The sequence below is a fragment of the Eumetopias jubatus genome, unplaced genomic scaffold, assembly GCF_037043125.1.
Source record: "Eumetopias jubatus isolate StellerSeaLion01/CBP00866 unplaced genomic scaffold, mEumJub1_p1.0 scaffold_4, whole genome shotgun sequence".
NCBI classification, from domain to species: Eukaryota; Metazoa; Chordata; class Mammalia; order Carnivora; family Otariidae; genus Eumetopias; species Eumetopias jubatus.
The window spans coordinates 118,997,585-119,018,393 of record NW_028274810.1 but is presented as its reverse complement, the minus strand read 5'-3'; the positions used below and the strand labels follow the sequence as shown (position 1 = coordinate 119,018,393).

The 20,809-nt window shown below is 47.0% G+C and overlaps 1 protein-coding gene across 2 annotated transcripts in view; it reads right to left on the bottom strand.

The window, feature by feature from the left end:
• Positions 1-20,809, bottom strand: part of ASAP1 (ArfGAP with SH3 domain, ankyrin repeat and PH domain 1) — a 339,019-nt gene that overhangs the window by 295,085 nt on the left and 23,125 nt on the right. For both annotated transcript variants that reach the window (XM_028105646.2, XM_028105644.2), the window contains exon 2: positions 12,756-12,841. In XM_028105646.2, coding sequence (XP_027961447.1) covers positions 12,756-12,814 — 59 coding nt within the window. In that variant the 5' untranslated portion in view covers positions 12,815-12,841. The remainder of the gene's footprint in view (positions 1-12,755; positions 12,842-20,809) is intronic.

Sequence of the window (20,809 nt, the reverse complement as noted above, 5' to 3'; positions counted from 1 at the left end):
AGCACAGGGGAATGCACCACTGAGAGGTGAGGGAGGCAGGGAGAGATTCAGTGGTGATGCAGAGGGAAAAAGAGAAACCAAATCTTTGAAGTCTGCCATGCCCGGGGCCAGGTTTTAGCCCTTAACCCCTCTCTCACATGAGCAAATAAATCCTTTTAGGGTGTAAGCCGGTCTGAGGTGGGTTCCCATCACCCAAAACCAAGATGGTCCCGGTACACACAGGGCACATATCCCCTCATGACCTAACGCACAGCCTGCCCACACCCCATACCTGGGCCTGGGGAGGATGGAGCGGCCGTGAGGGCCTGAGTCCAGAGCCCGGCACGCCAAAGACACACAACCACAAGTCATGACATGCAGAATTACTGTGAAAATTCATCCTCAATCTCCTCTCTGACCAAACTCCCCGTTTGGAAACTTTTTTTTTTTAAAGATTTTATTTATTTGACAGAGAGAGGGCGATATTAGAGAGACGACAAGAACGGGGAGCAGCAGAGGCAGAGAGAGAAGCAAGCTCCCCCCTGAGCAGGGAGCCCGATGTGGGGCTCGATCCCAGGACCCTGGGATCATGACCTGAGCCGTTGGCAGATGCTTCACCAACTGAGCCACCCAGGTGCCCACCATTTGGAAACTTCTGACAACTAGACCCTACCCTGGAGAAGCAGCTAGAAGTGGACTCACCTGGGCCATGGTTTGTGGCTTGGGCAACTAGAGGTCCATCATCTTGCGGCTGATGAAAAGGCAGTGGCCATAAACAGCGTGGCCGAGTTCACGGTCACTGCAGCCAGCTGTGTTACTAACCTGTTTGCACTGACTTGCAAGCCTCCACCTGCAGCTCTGCAGCCGCGCCAAAAACACTTGTTCCACACTGCAGCTTGGCAGGCGCGTTTCCGCTTTGCACGCTACGGTGTTCTTGCCGTGCTTACCGGTTTTCAGGAAAACCCGTGCTGTTTTTGAGTACCAGACCCCAAATATTTGCAGAGAACCCCTTTCAGGAGCTTCTGGCACTCCAAATAACCCACACGAAGTGTTCCACCTCTCATTCTTTTTTAACAGAGAAAATTGTTCTCTATTCATTATCTGTAAAATGCATTAGCTCAGAGCTTCCATTTTAAACCAAAACCAAATCACTTGGGTATCCCAGGCTGCTGCTTTCCCTAAGATTACCTTTGTAAGTTCTAACATTATGGATGACCCAGCAAAGAGAAATGTGAAAATAGGGACCAAGGTCCATTAAAAAGCCCGGGTCCCATCCAATTTGCAATCCACTTGTATACACAGGAGGACCACCTCTGCTGTGAAAGGGTTCTTCCAGTAATAAGCCTAGAATTGGCCTTGTATGTTGATGATCGACTTAGGAGCCGTTGATTTGATTTCAACAATAATGTTTTGGGTTTTTGGTTTTTGTTTTTTTAGAGGGGGAGGGAGGGGCAGAGGGAGAGAGAGAATCTTAAGCAGCCTCCAAGCCCAGCATAGAGCCTGACGTAGGGCTCGATCCCACGACCCTGAGATTATGACCTGAGCTGAAATCAAGAGTGGGACACTTAACTGGCTGAGCCACCCAAGTGCCCCAACAACCATCTGTATTTATTATCTACCATGTGCCAGGCTCTATGCTAGGCACTGAGATAACATTAGTGTTAGACTAGACCATCCGCATTGTCTGCTGGGAGCTGGTGCCACCTTCCCCCAAAAGGTGGCAGACACACGTAAACCAGTAATTCTGGATTGTTACAGTGCTAGGAAGAAAATATACGGGGTGCAGCCAGAGAGAATGTGGTGGTGAGGAAAGATGTGTCTGAGGAAACAGCATTTAAAAGCTGAGACTCTAGGACAAGACTTGTCACCCTTACGAAGAGCAGGAAGGTTGGGAGTCAGGGGGGTGCAGGGAGAGGGGCCCTGCAGGCAGAGAAACAGCATGAGGCAGAGTCCTGAGACCAGCCAGTGCTGGCTGAGCGTGACAACAAAAAACCTGTCGAGGAAATGGGGCCTTTGTAAGAAATCTGGATTTCCTTTACAGTAAAATGGACAGGGGGCCTTGGGGCCCCAGATGGGTGTGAAGCAGGGGCAAAGCATGATCTCGTGCAGGAGCAATGGAAATAAACCACATTGGCCATATTAATCTTGAGGTGCCTGCTAGACTTCCAAATGGAGACATAGTCAGGCATTTGGGAAAATCAAGTCTGGAACTCAGAGGCCAGGTTCAGCTGGAGCTAGAGTTTGGAAGAATAGAATTAGTCAGCATACAGAGGGTCTCCAAAAACCCTGTGAGGTTGGTTGGAGCCAGAGGAGCCCTACTGAGAGACTGAAAAAGAGGGCAGAGTCCCAGGAAGGAATCCAAGCAGGCTCGGTGCCACAGGAGCCCAAAGAAAATAGAGTTTGCAGAGGGAGGGAGTGGCCAGGTGGGCTTGCAAATACCTCCTGGAAGCTGAGCTGACTTGCAGAATAATTCTGAAGCTTTGAGATCTGAGGCAGGGCTTCATCTTAAAAGGCGTTCCTTGGGGCCTAGGGATGGTATAGTGACGGAGTGCATGGAAGTAGAAATTCCAGGCTCCGGGGCCAGATTCCCTACAACCGATGGGTACTTCTGTCGTTTTGCAGCAACACGGCCTTCACCAACTTCCCAAAGCTCCATGAGTGTCACCTTGCCTTCACAACGGAAATCACAGTATCTGCCTCACTGGGTTGTTGTAAGGATTAAATGAGTTAATAAGTAGCAAGTGCATAAGAGAGTAGATTGCCTAGCTCAGGTTCAATGCTCAGTGTTAGCTATTTTTGCTGCTGCCACTGCTGTTGCTGTAAGAATGAATGCTAAGTAACATGGGCTGGGCTTTGCATGCGCAGTTGACCCTTGAACAACATGGGTTTGAACTGTGTGGGTGTTTCCCCGACAAATATGGTACAAATACGGTAAGTGTATTCTCTCTTCCTTACAATTTTCTTACTAACATTTTCTTTTCTCTAGCTTACTTTATTGTAAGAATACAGTACGCACTATATAGGACTTACAAAATATGTGCTAATCCACTGTTTATGTTATGAGTAAGGCTTCTGGTCAACAGTAGGCTAGTAGTAGTTAAGTTTTGGGAGGAATCTAAAGTTACATGCAGATTTTTGACAGCATGAGGAGTGAGCACCCCTGACCCCTGCACTGTTCAAGGGTCAACTGTATTAGCTCATGTGGCAGATATTGTTGTACCTGTTTGCAGATGGGGAAACTGGCCTAGGACCGCCAGCAAGTTCCGAGGGTAGCGTTGGCATTCATATCCAGCTCAGACTCAATGCTCTTAATCACTGCTCTACAATTCCTCATCTGATGCCAAGATGGGGGGTTGAGGTCCAGTGCAAGGAAGAACATGGCCCACTAATGTATTACTGGTGTGCTATGGGCTGAATGTCTGCATCCCCCCAAAATTCATATGCTGAGATCCTAACCCCCATGCGATGGAATTAGCCATGGGACCTTTGGGAGGAGATTAGGTGATAAGGGTGGAGCCCTCATGAATAGGATTAGTGTCCTTATCAAAGAGACCCCAGACAGCTCCCTTGTCCCTTCCGCCACGTGAGGACACCGCGGAAAGACAGCCACCTATGAACCAGGGATGGGGCTCCCACTGGGTTTGGAATCTGCCAGCACCTTGATCTTGGACTTCCCAGCCCCCGTAAGTGTGAGAAATAAATGTTTGTTGTTGAAGCCTCTTAGTCTGTGTGGTACTTTGTTATAGTAGCCTGAACGAAGACATGGTGCTTCTGCTTCAACTGGTGTTTCCAGAGGGAATTATTGGTTTTAAATTGGTTCTGCCATGCATATGGTTATTGGAAAACCAAATCTCACTCTGCATTTCACAGGGTTTCAGATTAATGATGTGACAAGGCTGTGCTAGACAAGGTAATCTGAACTGCGCTCTAAGAAGCTTCCTCCAGGGATGCCTGGGTGGCTCAGTCAGTCAAGCACCTGCCTTCGGCTCAGGTCCTAACCCCAGGGTCCTGGGATCGAGCCCTGCATCGGGCTCCCTGCTCAGCGGGGAGCCTGCTTCTCCCTCTGCCTGTGTACTCTCTCTCTGACAAACAAACAAACAAATAAATAAATAAATAAAATCTGAAAAAAAAAAAGCAGCAGCTTCCTCTAGGGAGGGTAGAGCGTGGTCCCTCCACTCCCCCCATGCATGGAGCTCCAGCTCCCACCCCTGCCTAAGCCTGACCAGCTCTGCTCCCATGTGATTTATAGACTGAACCCTCTCTTAAGCTTTCACACAAAGAAGAACATATTCTGAGGTTACAAAAGTCTGAAAACTGCAACACTTGGCATTTCTCAAATGGTACCTGCATCAGAATCGCCTGTGGTGGTTGTTAAAACAGAATTCTTGGCCTCACGACCAACTTAAAGGAATCATAAACACTGGAGGGAATTTGCTCTTTAAACAGATCCTCAGGTAACTCACGTGTATATTCCAGTTTGAGAACTGCGTAAGAATCTCTATTACTGTCCTGTCCAACACACAAACCATTAGCCACTTACGGCTAATTTCAATTTAAATGTAAATTCATTAAGATTAAGTAAACTTTAAAAATTCCATCTCTCAGTTGCACTAAGTGCATTTTAAGTGCTCAGCAGCCACATGAGGCTAGTGGGCGCCACACGCACAGAATATCCGTCATTACAGAAAGTTCTGCCGGACAACCCAAACCTCTAAGTCTGCTTGAATAATGTACCTCATGTGTTTTGACAGCAAGGCACTACATTCAGCCATCATTTCCTACCATTTTAACTGTATCCTACCTAAGGATACATTATTACACTTCCCATACTGGACAGAAATTACCTGCCACGTATCTATTTCCCCCAACACACTCCAAGAGCCTTGAAGGCAAGACTCATGCATGTATTATTTAGGTCTGTATACTCAGTGCCTCGAGCTTAAATAAATGCTTGGGAATTGCTTAATTGGCCCACATAACATAAATGAAATATGAAGCTGACAGGGATTTGTCCTTGCTAAAAGCATTCACCAGCACATGCATTAGGATGCCTACTATTACAAAACCAGAAAATGACAAGTGTTGGCAAAGATGCGGAGAAATAGGAATCCTTGTGTACCGTGAGTGGGAGTGTAAAATGGTGTAGTTGTGGGAAATAGTACGGCAGTCCCTCAAAAAAAGAAACCTAAAGTTACCATAGGATCCAGGAATATTTGGGTATAATATACCCAAAAGATTTGAAAGCAGGGTCCTGAAGAGATAGTTGTACACTTGTGTTCACAGCAGCATGATTCACAAGAGTCAAAAGATGGGAGGAACCTAAGTACCCATTGATGAGTAAATGGATAAGCAAACTGTGGTACATCCATAACAATGGAATATCAGCCAACCTTAAAAAGGAAGGAAGTCTGACATATGTTATGACATGGATGAATCTTGAAGACACTATGCAATGATAAGCCAGTCACAAAAGACCAATACCATATGACTCCCCTTTTAAGGGGTACCTCGAGTAGTCCATGAAGACAGAAAATAGAATAGTGGCTGCCAGGGGCTGGGGGAAGGGGGACATGGGGGAATTGTTGTTTAATGGGGGCAGAGTTTCAGTTGTGCAAGATGAAAAGAGTTCTGGAGATGGATGGTGGTGATGGTTGCCCAACAACATGAATATATTTAACACCACTTAAAAATCATTAAGATGGGGGCACCTGGGTGGCTCAGTTGGTTAAGCGGCCAGCTCTTGATTTCGGCTCAGGTCATGATCTCGGGGTCCTGGGATCAAGTCCCACGTTGGGCTCCACAATCAGTACAGAGTCTGCTTGGGATTCTCTCTCTCTCTCCCTCTCCCTGTGCCTCTCCCCTGGCTCACACTTGCTCTCTCTCAATAAATAAATAAAATCTTAAAAAATCATTAAGATGGTAAATTTAATGTTAAGTGCATTTCAGCACAACTAAAAATATTTTACATAAATTATATATAATATATATGTAGTATGTATTTTAAAACATTCACTAGTACAAGAAAGGGCTTTGGAAGACCCCTGGTTCATAGTCTGTGCACTGCACCTCAGGTGTGTGCTGGCTGGCGGCAGGGGGAGGGAATGCAAAGGTGAGACACAGAGGGAGGTGGGGTCAAAGGCCTGACCTGGAATCACACATTCTCACAGGGGGCTTTTGTGACAATCGCTGAAGGGACTGTGATCCCTGAAGGGCTGAAAGGGACCCTCTGGGTTCTCTTGAATTGTTCTACCACTCAGAGTCCTCACCAACAGCTCTGCACCTAGCTGGCCATCAGAACTTTCTGCAAAGACTTCACCCTGGGAGGTTTTGATTCCATACACCTGGGGGGCTCTATTTTTATAGGGTTCTGCAGGGGAGCCGGAGCTGCGAGCCCCATTCTGCAGAACTTCTATTAGCCTGACATTATGCCTTACCTCTTAATGCGCCTGCTGTTCCCATCTTCACATCTGGTTTGCCAACTTCTCCAGGGGAGTGACTGTGCCTGATCTCAATCCTGATTATCAAAATCACTTGTGGAACTTTTTTTTAAGACTGCAAATGCCTGGGATCTACCACACATCTCTTTTAAGTCAGCATCTCCAAGCATCCGTATTCTTTTAAAAGCCCTCACAAGGGATTCTGAGCACACTCCAGGACCGAGACCTACTGCTCTGTGGGCTAAGAGTGCTTGATCTAGCCGCTGCTCCACACAGGCTGAGTGATCGACAGAATGCAGCCCCTCCAAATAAGTATCTAGAAGGGAAAATGTGTGTGTTTCATCTGTATTATTGATTCTAAATATTTTACTAGGAGTATTTTGCACATGATTCAAACCAGACGATAAATAAAAATAACAACAATTAGCAGTTGGCGGGCACCTAATACATGCCAGGTGCTCATCATGTGCTTCCTATATAAGATCCCACTGAATTCTCAATCCTATGTCTGAAGAAGGTACTGTGAACAGTCTCCAATTCACAGATGAGAAAACCCAAGCAGGGAGAAATTAAGTCACTGCCTCAAAAATTAAACGTTTTGTTGTTTTTTTTTTACATGACACTTAGATTACATGCAATCTCCTAACTTTAGAAAAGTGATCATAATCTTTTTAAGGGCTACATTGTTTTTCAGTGTTTTACCCTAATTTTTTTTTACCATTTTGCCCTAATATGTTAACTCATTTCTCATTGTAGGGCAGGTTTTTATCTTTTTCGCAACTGTTTACCATTTTAAATGTACAGCTTTGTGCAAGAGGGTATTTTCCTTGTTTCCAAAAGCATTTCCTTAGGAAGGATTACAGGTGAATGGCATTAAATACTGAACAAAAGTCTCCACTGAGATGTGCTGAATCAGCTGGGCAAGTCCTCTCTCAGGGAGGTGCTATATGTCTCAGCACAGTCCCCACCAACGTGCACCAAACGTCTACTATAAGCCAGGTGCTCTTATGAACACTTACAGATCGATCCCATCTGGTCCTCACAAGACCCCCAGGGTGAGGTACAGATGGGCCGCATATAGGCAGAGAAAGGTGAAGAGATGTTCCCAGGCTCACAAAACCAGCAAGAGCAGAGCCAGGATAGGAACTCACAGTTCTCACCACCAGGCCAGGCCTTCGGGTCAAGGCATGTGTCCCCATGACTCCTTCATCAGCCACCCCGAGAAGCAAAAACAAATGAGAGTGGCAGGAAGGAGCCCTGCCCATCACCTGGGACCACACAAGAATCCCCCTGTAAATGCACAATGAAAAAGTCTGCTTCATGTCCCTGGCACAAAATCCAGAATCGCTCACTCAGAGCAACACAGACTTGCTGACCCCAAGGTGCATACCCTTTAGATACAGAGAGAAAGTGAAGAAGAGAAAGATAATGACACTTACTCCAGGTCCCCCGGTAGGTGCTCTGCATCATTATATATATTCATTATAAGCTGAACTGTGTACCTCCCCCACCCAATGCTGACAGCCTGGAGTCAGGCACCCGTGAATATGGGTCTTTGCAGACACATTTAAGATGTAAATTAAGATGAGGTCACACTGGAGTAGGGCAGGCCCTTATTCCAACATGAGTGGTGTCCTCCTAAGAGAGAAGAGAGACACACAGGGAGAAGGCAACAGAAGCAGAGACCAGAGGCTGTGGCTACAAGCCAAGGGACAGCAAGCAAATTCCAGGAGCTGAGAAGAGGCGAGGGAAGATGCTCCCCTACAGGTGTCAGAGACAGTGCCGTCCTGCCAACACCTTGATCTCAGACTTCTAGCCTCCAGAACGGTGAGACAATACATTTCTATTGTTTTAATCACCAGGTTTGGAGTACTTTGTTACGGCAGCCCTAGAGAGGAATACAACATTGTCTAGCCTTTCAGCTCCAGCAAGACAGAAGCTATGTTTTGTTCATCTTGGTATTCCTGCAACTGGAGCAGTCCCTGGCACCCAGAAGGTGCTCAGAATGTGTCTGTTGAGGGAGCAAGTGAAAAAATTAAGAAAGTATAAACTCAGTAGGAGAAGACACTATGTCTTTTATTTCTACTAAGAGACCAGAGCAAATTAGGTGCTCAATAAACTTTACAGAACGAATGAACTTTTTTAAATGAATGAATGATAAGCTCAGGAAGGCTTTGCAATGGGTCTTATTCATGTATGTCCCAGAACTCAGCCTATGGCCTGGCACACAGTAGCTGCTTAATAAATTCTGAAGGAGGGAAGGAACAAAAAAAGTGAAGAGAGGGAGGGCGAGCTTCAAGATCGGAAACACAATTTCCCAATCCTTGTCTAGGGGACACCTTCCTCCCTTTAGGCATCTAACCAAGGAATGGCCAAGGCCATGAAGTCACCCAGAGACTTTCAAGCAGCCTCAACGATACTGATGGGACTTTCACAGGGGACTCGGATACTGTTTTTCTAAAATGCATTTCTTTTTCTTTTACATCTAGAAATCATAAGGCTTTCCAACCCTTCCAACAATGTTAGAAATGCAGCACAGAGTTGAGAGGTCAGCGCCTCTGCGTTCAGCCCTAGGGACACACTTCCCGTCCATGCACAGCCTTCATTCCTGACCTCTGCCCTGTGGCCAAAAAGGGACATCAGCTGGGCTCAGGGAAATTCAATTTGGTCTGAGAGCTGGCGGCATGATAGTAACAGGGCGTCTGCCTTGACCCTTTGGAAAGCAAAGGCAGGGGGAGGAGGGGTAGGGGTGTCACAGAAGTTTCTCCGGGGCTTGGTTTAGGAGGGTCTAAAGTTTCTGTGGGTTAGTTTCTACATATGGACAAAAACCCTGGAAATAAGGCCAGCTGATTTCTACTGCTGGCTCAGAATTCAATCCCCCTTCCAGGCACTGTCCTGGTGGTATTTGGGGTGAAAGAAAAGAAACACATTGTTCTTTATTCCCCTGAACTTGAGCTTTCCCAGGGGCAGTAACTGCCCTGTGGTGAGGTGTGATTTTAGTCGTTTGCACATACATTCGCGTTAATAACCTGACAAACCAAGCAGGCGGTCCCTGGACTGGTCTCAATACATGGAGAAAGTCTCTGCTCCTGTGGGTTCCCCTTCGTGTCTACTGAACTCCAAGCTCCAACTCTTTTTTTTTTTTTAAAGATTTTATTTATTTATTTGACATAGAGAGAGAGAGAGAGAGACAGAGTGAGCACAAGCAGGGGGGGCAGCAGGCAGAGGCAGAGGGAGAAGCAGGCTCCCCACAAAGAAGGGGGAGCCCGATGTGGGACTCGATCCCAGGACTCCGGGATCATGACCTGAGCCGAAGGCAGTCGCTTGACCAACTGAGCCACCCAGGCGCCCCAAGCTCCAACTCTTATCTGCTCCATGAAAAAGAAGAGCTGACCCCTTCTCAGTGCTTGGTAGCCGGGAACAGAGGGAAGTGCTTTCTGTTTTCGGATGGAGCCCTCATGTGATCAGCAAGCCCAGGGATGCTGGAACTTTTCTCCCTATCAAAGGAATCTGTTGAGATGGACAGCTCCGTTATGTTGGCGGACACACACCTGCGTGGATTAGTTGATGCGCCCCTCCTGCGGCCCAGATGGGCCCACGCTCAGCCTAACCCTGTGGCTGTCGATCTGTATGGGGTTTGCCCCTTTCCTTTTCTTCTGAGCAGAAAGCCCCATGAGGACCGGGTCGTGCCTGCTGCTTGCACCTTTGTATCCCAAGCGCCCTGGCCCAGGTCTCGGCACGAAGTCATAAGCAGTTGATCCACATGTTATATGAAAGAGCCAACCAACCAACCAACCAACCAACCAACCAACTAATTAACAGGAACAAAGGTGGTGGGCCTCATGTTATAGTGAGCAGAGTATAACAGGCTTTGATGTGTTCTTACTGAAATAGAGTATACATACATAAAATTATCGGTGTCATAGGTGTGCCACTGAAGGAATTTTTACACCTGTGTCACCAGCACCCAGATCGGGGGACAGAACATTTGCAGAAGCCCAGCAGGGGCCTTGTGCTCCCTTCCTGTCACTGCCCCATCCACCGGCCGGGAAGCCACTACCCACCAGCTGCATGACACCTGACAGTGCCCTAGCCTCGCTGACTCTTATCTTCACCTTGGGAAAAGAATACTTACCATGCTGTGAGGATTCCATTTTTAAAATGCGTATGCAGTGCCTGGCCGATGCCGGTGGTACGGTAGTAACAGCCATAACCCTCGAAGTACTAGTAACCACAGTGCCAGCACCAGGAACAGCCCGGAAGTGACAGAGGTAGTCATGGTAGGCAGTAGTAACTGCAGACGCAGTCAGGTGGTAACAGAAATGGTAGTGTTGATAGTAGAAGCAGTAGGAGCAGTAAGAGCTAATACTTAGCACTTATTATGTTCCAGGCACTGTTCCAAGGGCTCTACCTTAACTCATCTAATGCTCAAGGCAACCCTTATAAGGATGTACAAAATAGGATTTTACTGCGGCACACAAAGGTTAAGTAGCTTTCCCAAGGCCACGCACCTACTGAGCCAATGGGTCCCAGAGTCAAACACGAGCGGTCCAGCCACAGAGCCCCTCCTCTTAAAAGCAATCTTTCGAGAACTCTTTGCTTGGCAAAGCAAGCTCTGTCCTCTAATATCTGCTCCCTTCCTTGTCTATAAGAACAACTCTCAATTTTGGTAAGCACATGGTCTTGTAAAATAAAGACCACATTTCTCAGCCTCTTGCAGCTGTGCAGAGACTAAATTCTGGCCGATAGAAGTAGAAGCAGTGGGTGCAAACCCAGAAACATCGTTAAAAGGGTGGGAGCCTGCCTTTCCTCTTCTCTTGCCTTCTTCTTGCTGGTAGATGTGATGGTTGGAGCAGCAGCAGCTACAGTGGACCATGAGGTGACTTGGGATTGGAGGCCCACATGGCAGACAAACAAGAGCAAGCACCTGGGTCTCTCAGAGATTGCTGTGGCAGCCCGGCATAACTTGTGTCTGAACTTTCAGGTTAAGAGAGAAATATACCTCTCTCTTCTTTAAGCCAATGTCCATTTAGATTTCACATCATTCATAGCAAAACGTAATCCTAAATAATGCACTGGGTTTTGCAATTATAATTAATGTCACCCGAAAAGACACCCGCAAAACTACCACTTCTGTGTTGGACTCTTGACTTAAAACAACAACAACAACAACAACAACAACAACAAAATAAAACATGACTTCGGGTATTCCTCTAACAGACAAACTAGGAAAATAATCGTACAAAGTCTCATTTACCCCGAAGGTGGTAACGGTTCCTTGTCAGTTCATGATGAGGTCACATCAAAGCCTCTCTCAGGTTGGCCTCCCTTCCTCCAGCCTCTCTCATTCATTCAGGGCAATTCTGCTTGTCTAATGCTACTTAAAAATGATTTCTATCCTAAAACTTGAAATAATTACAATGCTCTGTATGTGCTTACTTTACACAAGACACTTTGTCTGGTTTTCCTAGCCCGTACACAAAAATATAAAACATAAATATTGGGATTTCCCTTTCAGAGAGGTGAAAATGGAAGAAATGGAGAGGGTCAATGACTTGCCTGAGATCACACAGCAAGTTGGTGGCAAAGCCAGAATTCTACCACTCCCTCCAGCACCCATGCTCTTTCCACCACTGAAGCTGATTTCTGGGAAATGCCAGTCACAGCAGACTGACCCTAGGTCAAGTTACCCTGGCAACTTTAAGATTCTCGGACTCTGACTTTTCTCTCATCTTCTTGTCCAGTCTGATTTTTTATCATCCTCCAACACAAATCTCCACCCACTGAGGTCAGACTCCGTAGACTCTTATTACGTGCCCCTACCCCAGGCCGCAGTATTCCCAGCTGCAAAATGGGGCAAATTATACCTCCAAGAGGGAACATGGCATAGAGGAAAAAGGCAGGAGACCTGGAATCAGGAAAAACAGACTTCCAATCCAGCTGGGCATGTTCCTTACCTGTAAAATGAATGTAGTAATTCCTCCCTCGCGTGGACTGAATGAGAACCTGTTTCTAAGAGTCGCTCAAGTAAAACAGCACCTACTATGGATGGTATCATCTTTGTTGCTATTCCTGACTTCATTCTGAAACTGTCACCCTGTCACCTTGCCTTCTGCCCAAAGGACACAGGTGAGGTGACAACAGGAAGCACTTTGAGAAGTCTACAGCCCTACAAATGCCACACATCCGTTTACCACTGATATTCACACCCACGGTGCCTTTATCAGATTCTAGTCTGCAGTTTGATCAAATTTTGAATTTCAAACCCCTCCCCTGCAAAGAATCCCTCTGCATTTCCCAGGCTGGGCTCTCTAGACAGGATGGGCTGAGGCCACTCACCGATTCCATAGTGAATCTCTTGACGAAAAACTGGAGAGCCTGGAGGCTGAAGATCTCATGTCTCAGCCGTCACATCAGAGAATTACCTGGATGGGGGCAGGAGAAAAGATGACAAGTGTCATCCAGTGGGACTGGGCAGAAGACATGGTCTCAAAGCAACATGGGGTTTCATCTGGAGGCTGGCATCCTTGTGAGGAATGTTCTGACACCACCGAGCGGCTGTCCAGGAGTGGGAAGGAAAACAGCCAGCAAACCACTGTTTCAGCGATCCACCTCGGGGCTGGTGTCTCTATCCTCTGATCTGTGCAAGTGCTCAGGGATCCTTCGTGAGTTCTATTTCTAGCTCTACAGTCAAGAGCAATTTACAAGTCATTAACTTCTCTAAACATGAAATCAAAGTGTGCTCACAGGTGCAACAGACAGACGGACCCATGCAGCCCTGTGCCCACAGGAAAGTGGAGGAGTCCCCCCCCCACCCCACCCCCCCACTGGCCAAGGGGACCAGCCCAGGAAGGAGGTAGAGCTCTATGAATATACATATTTCAGGACAGCCCCTCTGAACCTGAGAGAGGATTGTAATTAATTCATGCATACCAAAGCTTAATTGCTGGGTGCACAGAGCACAGGAAGTCTGGGATAAAAGGTGTTACATAAGGGAACGGCTTCAATATTTGCAGAATGGAGGGGAAACAGAGGTGAGGAGTGGAAACAAGATGAGCCAGGGGACCTGCTGGATCCTTCTCCAGTGATCGCTAGCTCAGTGTGGCACCTCTATCTGGGGCCAGAACCCAGGGACACTCTTGACCCACCGTCTTCCTATCCCCATATCCAATCCATCCCAAGTCCTGTCTCATTTACTCCCTAAAGATCTCTCGACCTCTCTCTTTCTCTCCATCCCCCTGACACAGCCCTGGACCAAGCCTCCACCCTTCCCACCTGGGCTTCCTTCCTGGTCTCCTTTCATCACCATTTCTCCCTCTGAGATCCGGTCCCCCACACTGAAGCCAGAATCATTGCTTGCTTTCTTTTCTTTCTTTTTCTTTCTTTCTTTCTTTTCCTTCCTTCCTTCCTTCCTTCCTCCCTCCCTCCCTCCCTTCCTTCTTTATCTTTTATTGTAGAGAATTTTGTGGACACAAAAACAGAGAAGAGTATCCTGAACCCCATATATCCACTGCCCAGCCCCGATCACCATCAACTTAAAATCAATCTTCCCTCTCCCCACATCATTGTTTTGAAGTAAATAATCTTACCATTTCGGTCATAAGTAGAACAACATGTATCTGTAAGACCAGGTCTTTTACAAAAATATAATTGCAATAGCATTCCCACACCTAAAAAGATTGTAGAATTCCCTGACATCACCAAAGATCCAATGTCCAGATTTTTTTAATTTTTATTTTATTTATTTTGAGAGAGAGAATGAGAGAGAGAGAGCACAAGACGAAGGAAGGGTCAGAGGGAGAAGCAGACTCCCCGCTGAGCAGTGAGCCCGATGCGAGACTTAATCCTGATGCGGGACTCAATCCCGGGACTCCAGGATCATGACCTGAGCCGAAGGCAGTCGCTTAACCAACTGAGCCACCCAGGAGCCCCAATGTCCAGCTTTCTAATAGTCCCATAGACGTCAAAAATGTTTTTGAAACAACTGTTTTCAAAATCCAGACCCAAATAAGCTCTCTGCCTTATATTTGGCTATGCTGAATGAAAAATTTAAAACACCAGTCTGATGGTGTCACTCCACCCCCCACCTCTCCACCCTCAGCTGAACATTCTTCAAAGGCTTCTCAGTGCTTTAGGATAAAACCAGAATCATCTAACATGGTCTGACTCTTGTCCATCATTCTGGCCTCATCTAGCCCCCTCAGGCTCACTGCTACAGGCATGTGGCCTTCTTTTGGATTCTGGAACTTGCCAAGGTCCTTCTGTCCCAGATCCTTTGCCCATACTGTTCCCTCTGCCTGTAAGGCTTCCTCATTTACCATCTTTGCCTAGTTAACTCCTGTACTTCCTCAAGCCTTACTTCTTCAGGGAAATTCTTCTTGCTCCTCCAGATTAGATCATGGAATGTATTTTAGTTTTCACTCATAATTACACATTCATTAATGTGAATATTGATTAATTGATCTATTGATCTGTTGATATGATTCGATTATAAGCTATGTGAGCACAAGACTGTGTTAAGATTTCCTCACTGGTTATCCCCAGCACCAACTACACAGTGCACCACAATATTAATAGATACTTGTTGAATAAATGATCGAACCACTTCCTTCAAACTAAAAGGCCAATAACGATTGACTAAATCTTCCTGAACCTTGAATTACACATTTAAATTAGATGGAAAATTGACAATCTTATCCTAAAATTCACATGGAAATGTGATGGACTCAGGAACGCCAAGATGATCTTTAAAAAGAAGGGCAATGTTGGAGAACTCCTATTTCCCAATTTCAAAACCTCCCACAAAGCTGTAGTAATCAAAACAGTGGTACTTGAATAAGAGTAAACATACGCTTTCCCTAAGAATCATAGACCGTGGCCTTCCTGGAAGATTCACCTCCGGATCCCACCCTTACTTGGTATATGACTCCAGCCCTGTTATTTGCATAAATAATCAGTGCTCCTCCCAGACCTGTTCTTCAAGGGGCTGTTCCTCTGCTTTCCTTGCTTCACCCAAGTGTGGAAGCTGCAACAATGTACAGACGGGATCACTGCTTCTACTTCTTCATTCCCACCCTGAATTTGAATTACACATTTGTGCCCTTCGTCATGTGCCTTTATAGTCCCTCCCACTAAAGCACTATATTCCTCTTCCCCACCGGATTCTGGACTCGACCACTGACTTATTTAAGCCATGCAATGTGGACGGAAGTAACAGAGTATGTTCCCATGAAAGTAATATGTCTCCCTGGTCCCTGTTAGCCGCTACCTCTCAGCCTGGACCGCAGATTGCTAACATGTGGAGCAGATCCAGACCCAACCAGGAGTCCACCCTGAGCACGCTGAACCCAACTGACATCAGCCAAGCCATAGACACACAGACCCATGAGCATGAATATAAATGTCTGCTGTCATGCAAGCTACTGCAATTCCAAGGGTTGTTTTTTTTTTTTTTTAATTTGGTAAAATCTGACTAATACACATGGAAATACTAACTTATGGACACCAACGAGTATCAATACAGTTTGGGAAAAAACAAAAGCCATGCATGTGGATAGCACAGGTGATCACCAAAGAATACCTCCTTATAGAGACCTACTTGGTGCCAACCTGACCCTCACAATGACCCTGTAAGGTAGACAACACTGGGTCAGCTTTGCAGATGAGAAAACTGAGGCTCGGGGATATGAAATAATGTGTCCAAGACAGTGTGTGGCAGAACTGGGACTCCAATCCAGGTTGTCTGACTGAAAAAGTTCAAGCCAAGCTTTTCTTGCACAGAAGCATCACGATCCCCTGGTCCACCATCCTACCTCCACTGTTGTCCCATTTCCTCCAGCGGGTCTTCAGGAGAGGCTGCTGGGGCAGAGTGGAACGCCCACAGGGCTTCAAGCCCAGCGTCCCCGAGGTCCAATCCAGCTCTGCCCCTCAGCTGAACCTTGTCCTGGCCAGTGAGCCTCTGTGGCTCTCCGGTCCCTCGTTTGTAAAACAAGGCCACTAATCCTAGCCTAGCCTATGTCACTGGACTGGTGTGAACCTCCAGAGAGAGGGCGTGTGCAAGAGCTGTGTGAGGTGTGACACCAGAGTCAGCTCACACCCTGCTGCCCCGACTTGGAAACCACTCACACCAACTTAGCATCTACATATATGGCGGTATCTCACCCCTGCTGCTTTGGTATCCATTTATGCTCTGAGACTGTTTGTCCCCCGCAACCCCCCCCTGCTAAAAGAGATTCTTTTTTTCCAGTTATGAAGGTAATCTGGGTCCATTATGAAAAATACTAAGGCATAAAACTAAAATCTGTTATTATCCTAACACCTAGAGATAAATACTGTTGGGATTTTAAGGCTATTTCCTTCCTGGGATTGGTTTTTGTAAGGAGGAAACAAATAATGCCTTTTCAGTTAACAGGATTTCTTTAGAATCAGGGTACTACCAGTAATTTAAAAAATACCACTTTGCATTCATTCATTCAATCAGTCAATGATTTGTTTTGTGCCTACCATGTGCTAGAGACTGTTCTCACTGCCTGGAGTCAGAGCCAAGAGCAAAAGAGAGTTCATGATCTCGAGCAACAAACATTCATTCATTATTTTAGAATTCAACAAGCAGAGTGAGCCTCCTATATATCGGGCACTTGCGAATAAAAATAATAACAGCAGCTTCTTTACTAGACGCTGTACTCTAACAGCCTTGCTTATTATTAAAAGTTGGCCCTTAAAACAAATGCATCTGAGTTAGAACTCAGAATATGGTTCTTGGATGAGTTATTTATCTCCTCATACTACAGTTTCCTTTTTAAACTGGGATAATTGAAATCCTATGTCATACAGTCATGACGAGAAACAGTGAGAAATGCAGTTACAGCACTGAGCAAAATGCTTGCTTCCCAGCATCCAAGGCATGAATGGGAACTAGTAGTGGGGGCAAGTGATATTATGGTCTCTTTGATCCTCGCAGCCATCCTATGGGAAGGTGAAACTCAGAGATTAAGGAACTTGTCCAAGGTTATGCAGGTTCCCGCTTAGGCGCGTGGAGCTCAGTTCCATTAGGGACCCTCTGAGGGATGTGGGGAACACACCGCAGGACTGCCATGCTGGGGTAGGGAAGCTGGGGTATTTCTGCACCAACTCCCATGCCTCACTAGCCCAGCACAGCTGGGGCGGGGGGGGGCTGAGGCAGACATATAGGAAGCCCTCCATGGGAACAGACACTTGCCTGCAGTGCCTTCCAGGGTGGGCTCAAAGATCCGGGCAGGATACACACGGCATCTATAAATAGGTGTTCAATAAGTACATGTCAGAGTAAGTGAACGTTGCTATCAACCCCCGTGCTCTTCTTTACAACCTCTCATTTCCCACTGCCACCAGTGATGGGAAATTGAAAGCAGCGACCTGCTCGAGTGAACCAGAATTCATTACCATGGAGCATCACACCTTTTACCACCCGTGTTTCTGCTGCTTCTACTGAAATTCTATCCTGTGACTTACAGGATGTCTGTCAGGACAGCAATTCCTGCATGCCACGCAGGAATAAGGGACATAATTCACTTGGTACATAAGCCCCTCTTGACTGCCAATCCCCAAATAGGTGGTGAATTTTATTCAATAGAAGTGACGGCACGGATGTTGGGATGTGTATCCTTTTATGGAGGATGTTATGAACTCCTGAGTCATCCGCAGCTACAGCTTGGACAATGTCTTTTTTTTCCCATAACATCACAGCAAACACTTGGCCTGTTTACTGATGAGATTCTTTCCTGGTCTGTGGAAGCTGTACTTGGAAAATCAAGGAGCTAGAGAAGACAGCCTGAATTCATATGATTTCTGCCAACCCTCATCTTATCTATTAGAAGCCCAATTTGTCCAGCCCCACTTGAAATTCCCTCTCTTCCAAGAGGCTTTCTCCAACAATCTAGCCATGCTGAATGAACTCTCAGGGCCCTTAACGGCAGCAACAGTGACCCCTACTGGGCACTGTCTTCGAGCCAGACCCATCCTGGGCACATTGGCCAGCCACCCCGTTCAATCTTTACCCTAATCCTGCAAGGAACTGTGATTGCCTGGATTTTACAGATAAGAAAACTGAGGCTCACAGAACTTAGGTAGCACATGGTCACACAGGTACCTGGGGGTGGCAGATTCAGGATTCAAACTAGGAAGAGCTTGACTCCCAAGCTCAGGGCTTTGCTCACTACGCTACATAAAACAGTATAAATTAACACTGAATATACCCCATTACTATTTCCTGATTGTTTTAACAGTGAACACTGGGGCCGCCTTGAGCTGGTCATGGATATTCCGTACTAATGGCTACATCTCTGGCTACATCTCTCAGTTTCCATATACACTAGCAAGCAACAAGTCCTGCCTCCCTAGCTGCCCCAAGGAGCCCCAAGTTAGGCACGGGTGGCCTCTCTAGCCAGGTCATTCTGGACTCTTGCTGTTTCTCCTCAGCCATCTTCCTGCTGCCTGCCAGCAGGTTTTGGGATGGGATGCTTCTATTGACTCTGCCCAGGACTACTCATTCAAGTATGATAGAAGGAAGCAGACGAGGAGCGCTTTGGTGGCTCAGTCGGTTAAGCATCTGCCTTCAGCTCAGATCATGATCCCAGGGTTCTGATAATCAAGTCCCATATCAGGCTTTCTGCTCAGTGGGGAATCTGCTTCTCCCTCCCCCTCTGCCCTTCCCCCCCACCTCTCCCCCTCTCATGCTCTCTCTCTCTCTCACTTACTTTCTCTCTCACATAAATAAAATCTTAAAAAAAAAAAAAAAAAAGAAGGAAGCAGAAAAGACTCTGTGGAAGTCCACGCCAAGAAAGATCAAGGTGCTCTGCCTAACAATTCTGACGCCTCTAGACCTCAGCCTGGGCCCCATCCCCCTGCCTCACTTGCTGGTTAAAACAACAATCAAAGATGGTTTGGGTCGCTCCTCTCCAAAGAAGAGGTCAGGGAAGGCTGTACTCACTACTCTTCACGATCCAAAGGTCTTTTTAGATTATAAATTTCCGATGACTGTGACCATGTAACTTACATCCTATGCCCTGAGTGCCCTGCACAGGACAGTAAGGAGGGGAAGTTAGGGGAGGCTAAGCTCAAGGTCCAGCAGGGGCGTGTGAGACAGGGACGGAAAGAACAGACAGGATAAACGCTCGTAAGCGGTCTCATCTGGGTGTGAACACAATGTCATAGGACCTGCCTCACGAATATTTACGAAGTGCCGACTGCATGCTATTTTCCATTGGTCAGAGCTTCCTGTAAGAAGACTCCTCTGTTGGGGAAATGCGTCCGTCCATCCATCCATCCACCAATTCATTTATTGAAAAAATATTTGTTAAGCTAAATGTCAAGGAGATAATGATGGTTAGCGAAACAGCCCTTGTCTCTGCTTAGAGCCCGTGTTCAGAGAATGAGACCTTAATCAAATAACCCCATGGGTGATGAGAGAAAGGAGAAGTACTGCGTACCAGAGGAATCTACATACTACAAGTGAATCACGATCCTCCACATTCTATAAAGCTGCATCCTGAAAATTTTGTGCATCTTAAAATAAGTGAATGCCAGACGGAGAGCCTCAGGGAGCCACGGAGGGAACAACAAGGTAACCTTGGAAGCCACGAGCAGGGAGGCCAGCAAGGCTCACTCCCTAGCACGACCCACTCCTCGCACCAGCAAAAGCAGGCAGAGCTCAGCCTGTGCCTCCACAAAATGACACATTTCCTTCAGGGTCCCCTGGGACGAACAGCAAGTATGGAGTGCGTGGGTGCCTGGGGTTTGTTGTGCCACCAACTGTTTTAATAGTGCGACTGAGGTCCTTTCAAACAATTTGGTGTTTACGCTCAGTGAGCACGCAGGGTGCAGAGCCATCTGGGGGGCGGCTCCCCTGTTCACTGTGTAGGAGAAGGGTGCAGCGGCGGGGGGGGGGGAGAGAGGAATCTCAAGCAGTGGAAGGAGGACAGCCTCTGGAGCAGGAAGACTTACATTCCAACACTGGCTCTCCCCCCTAATTGCCGTGGGACTTTGGACAATAAACTTCACTTCTGCCAGCTTGTGTCTTCTGGAAAATGGGGGTGGTGGCCGGCTGTAACGTGCCCACACACGTGACCTTGACACTCACAAGCACGTTAACGGTCAAGCGCATCCTACCGTAAGCAACATCGGGGACTTTCTGCCCAAGAGCTTGTTCTCTGCCACCCAGGGGCAGGCTGGAAGTCAGGAGACCGGCATTCCCGGGTGCGGCCTCCAGACAAGGATGTAAGAAGTGCCGGCACAGAGCTGACGTGTGACAGAAGAGTGCACGACCATGACTACCTACAACTGGACGGGACGCCCACAGCCCAGAGTCCCGACCCGGCAGCTCCTCAGCAAGGCCAACACCACGGACATGGTTCCTG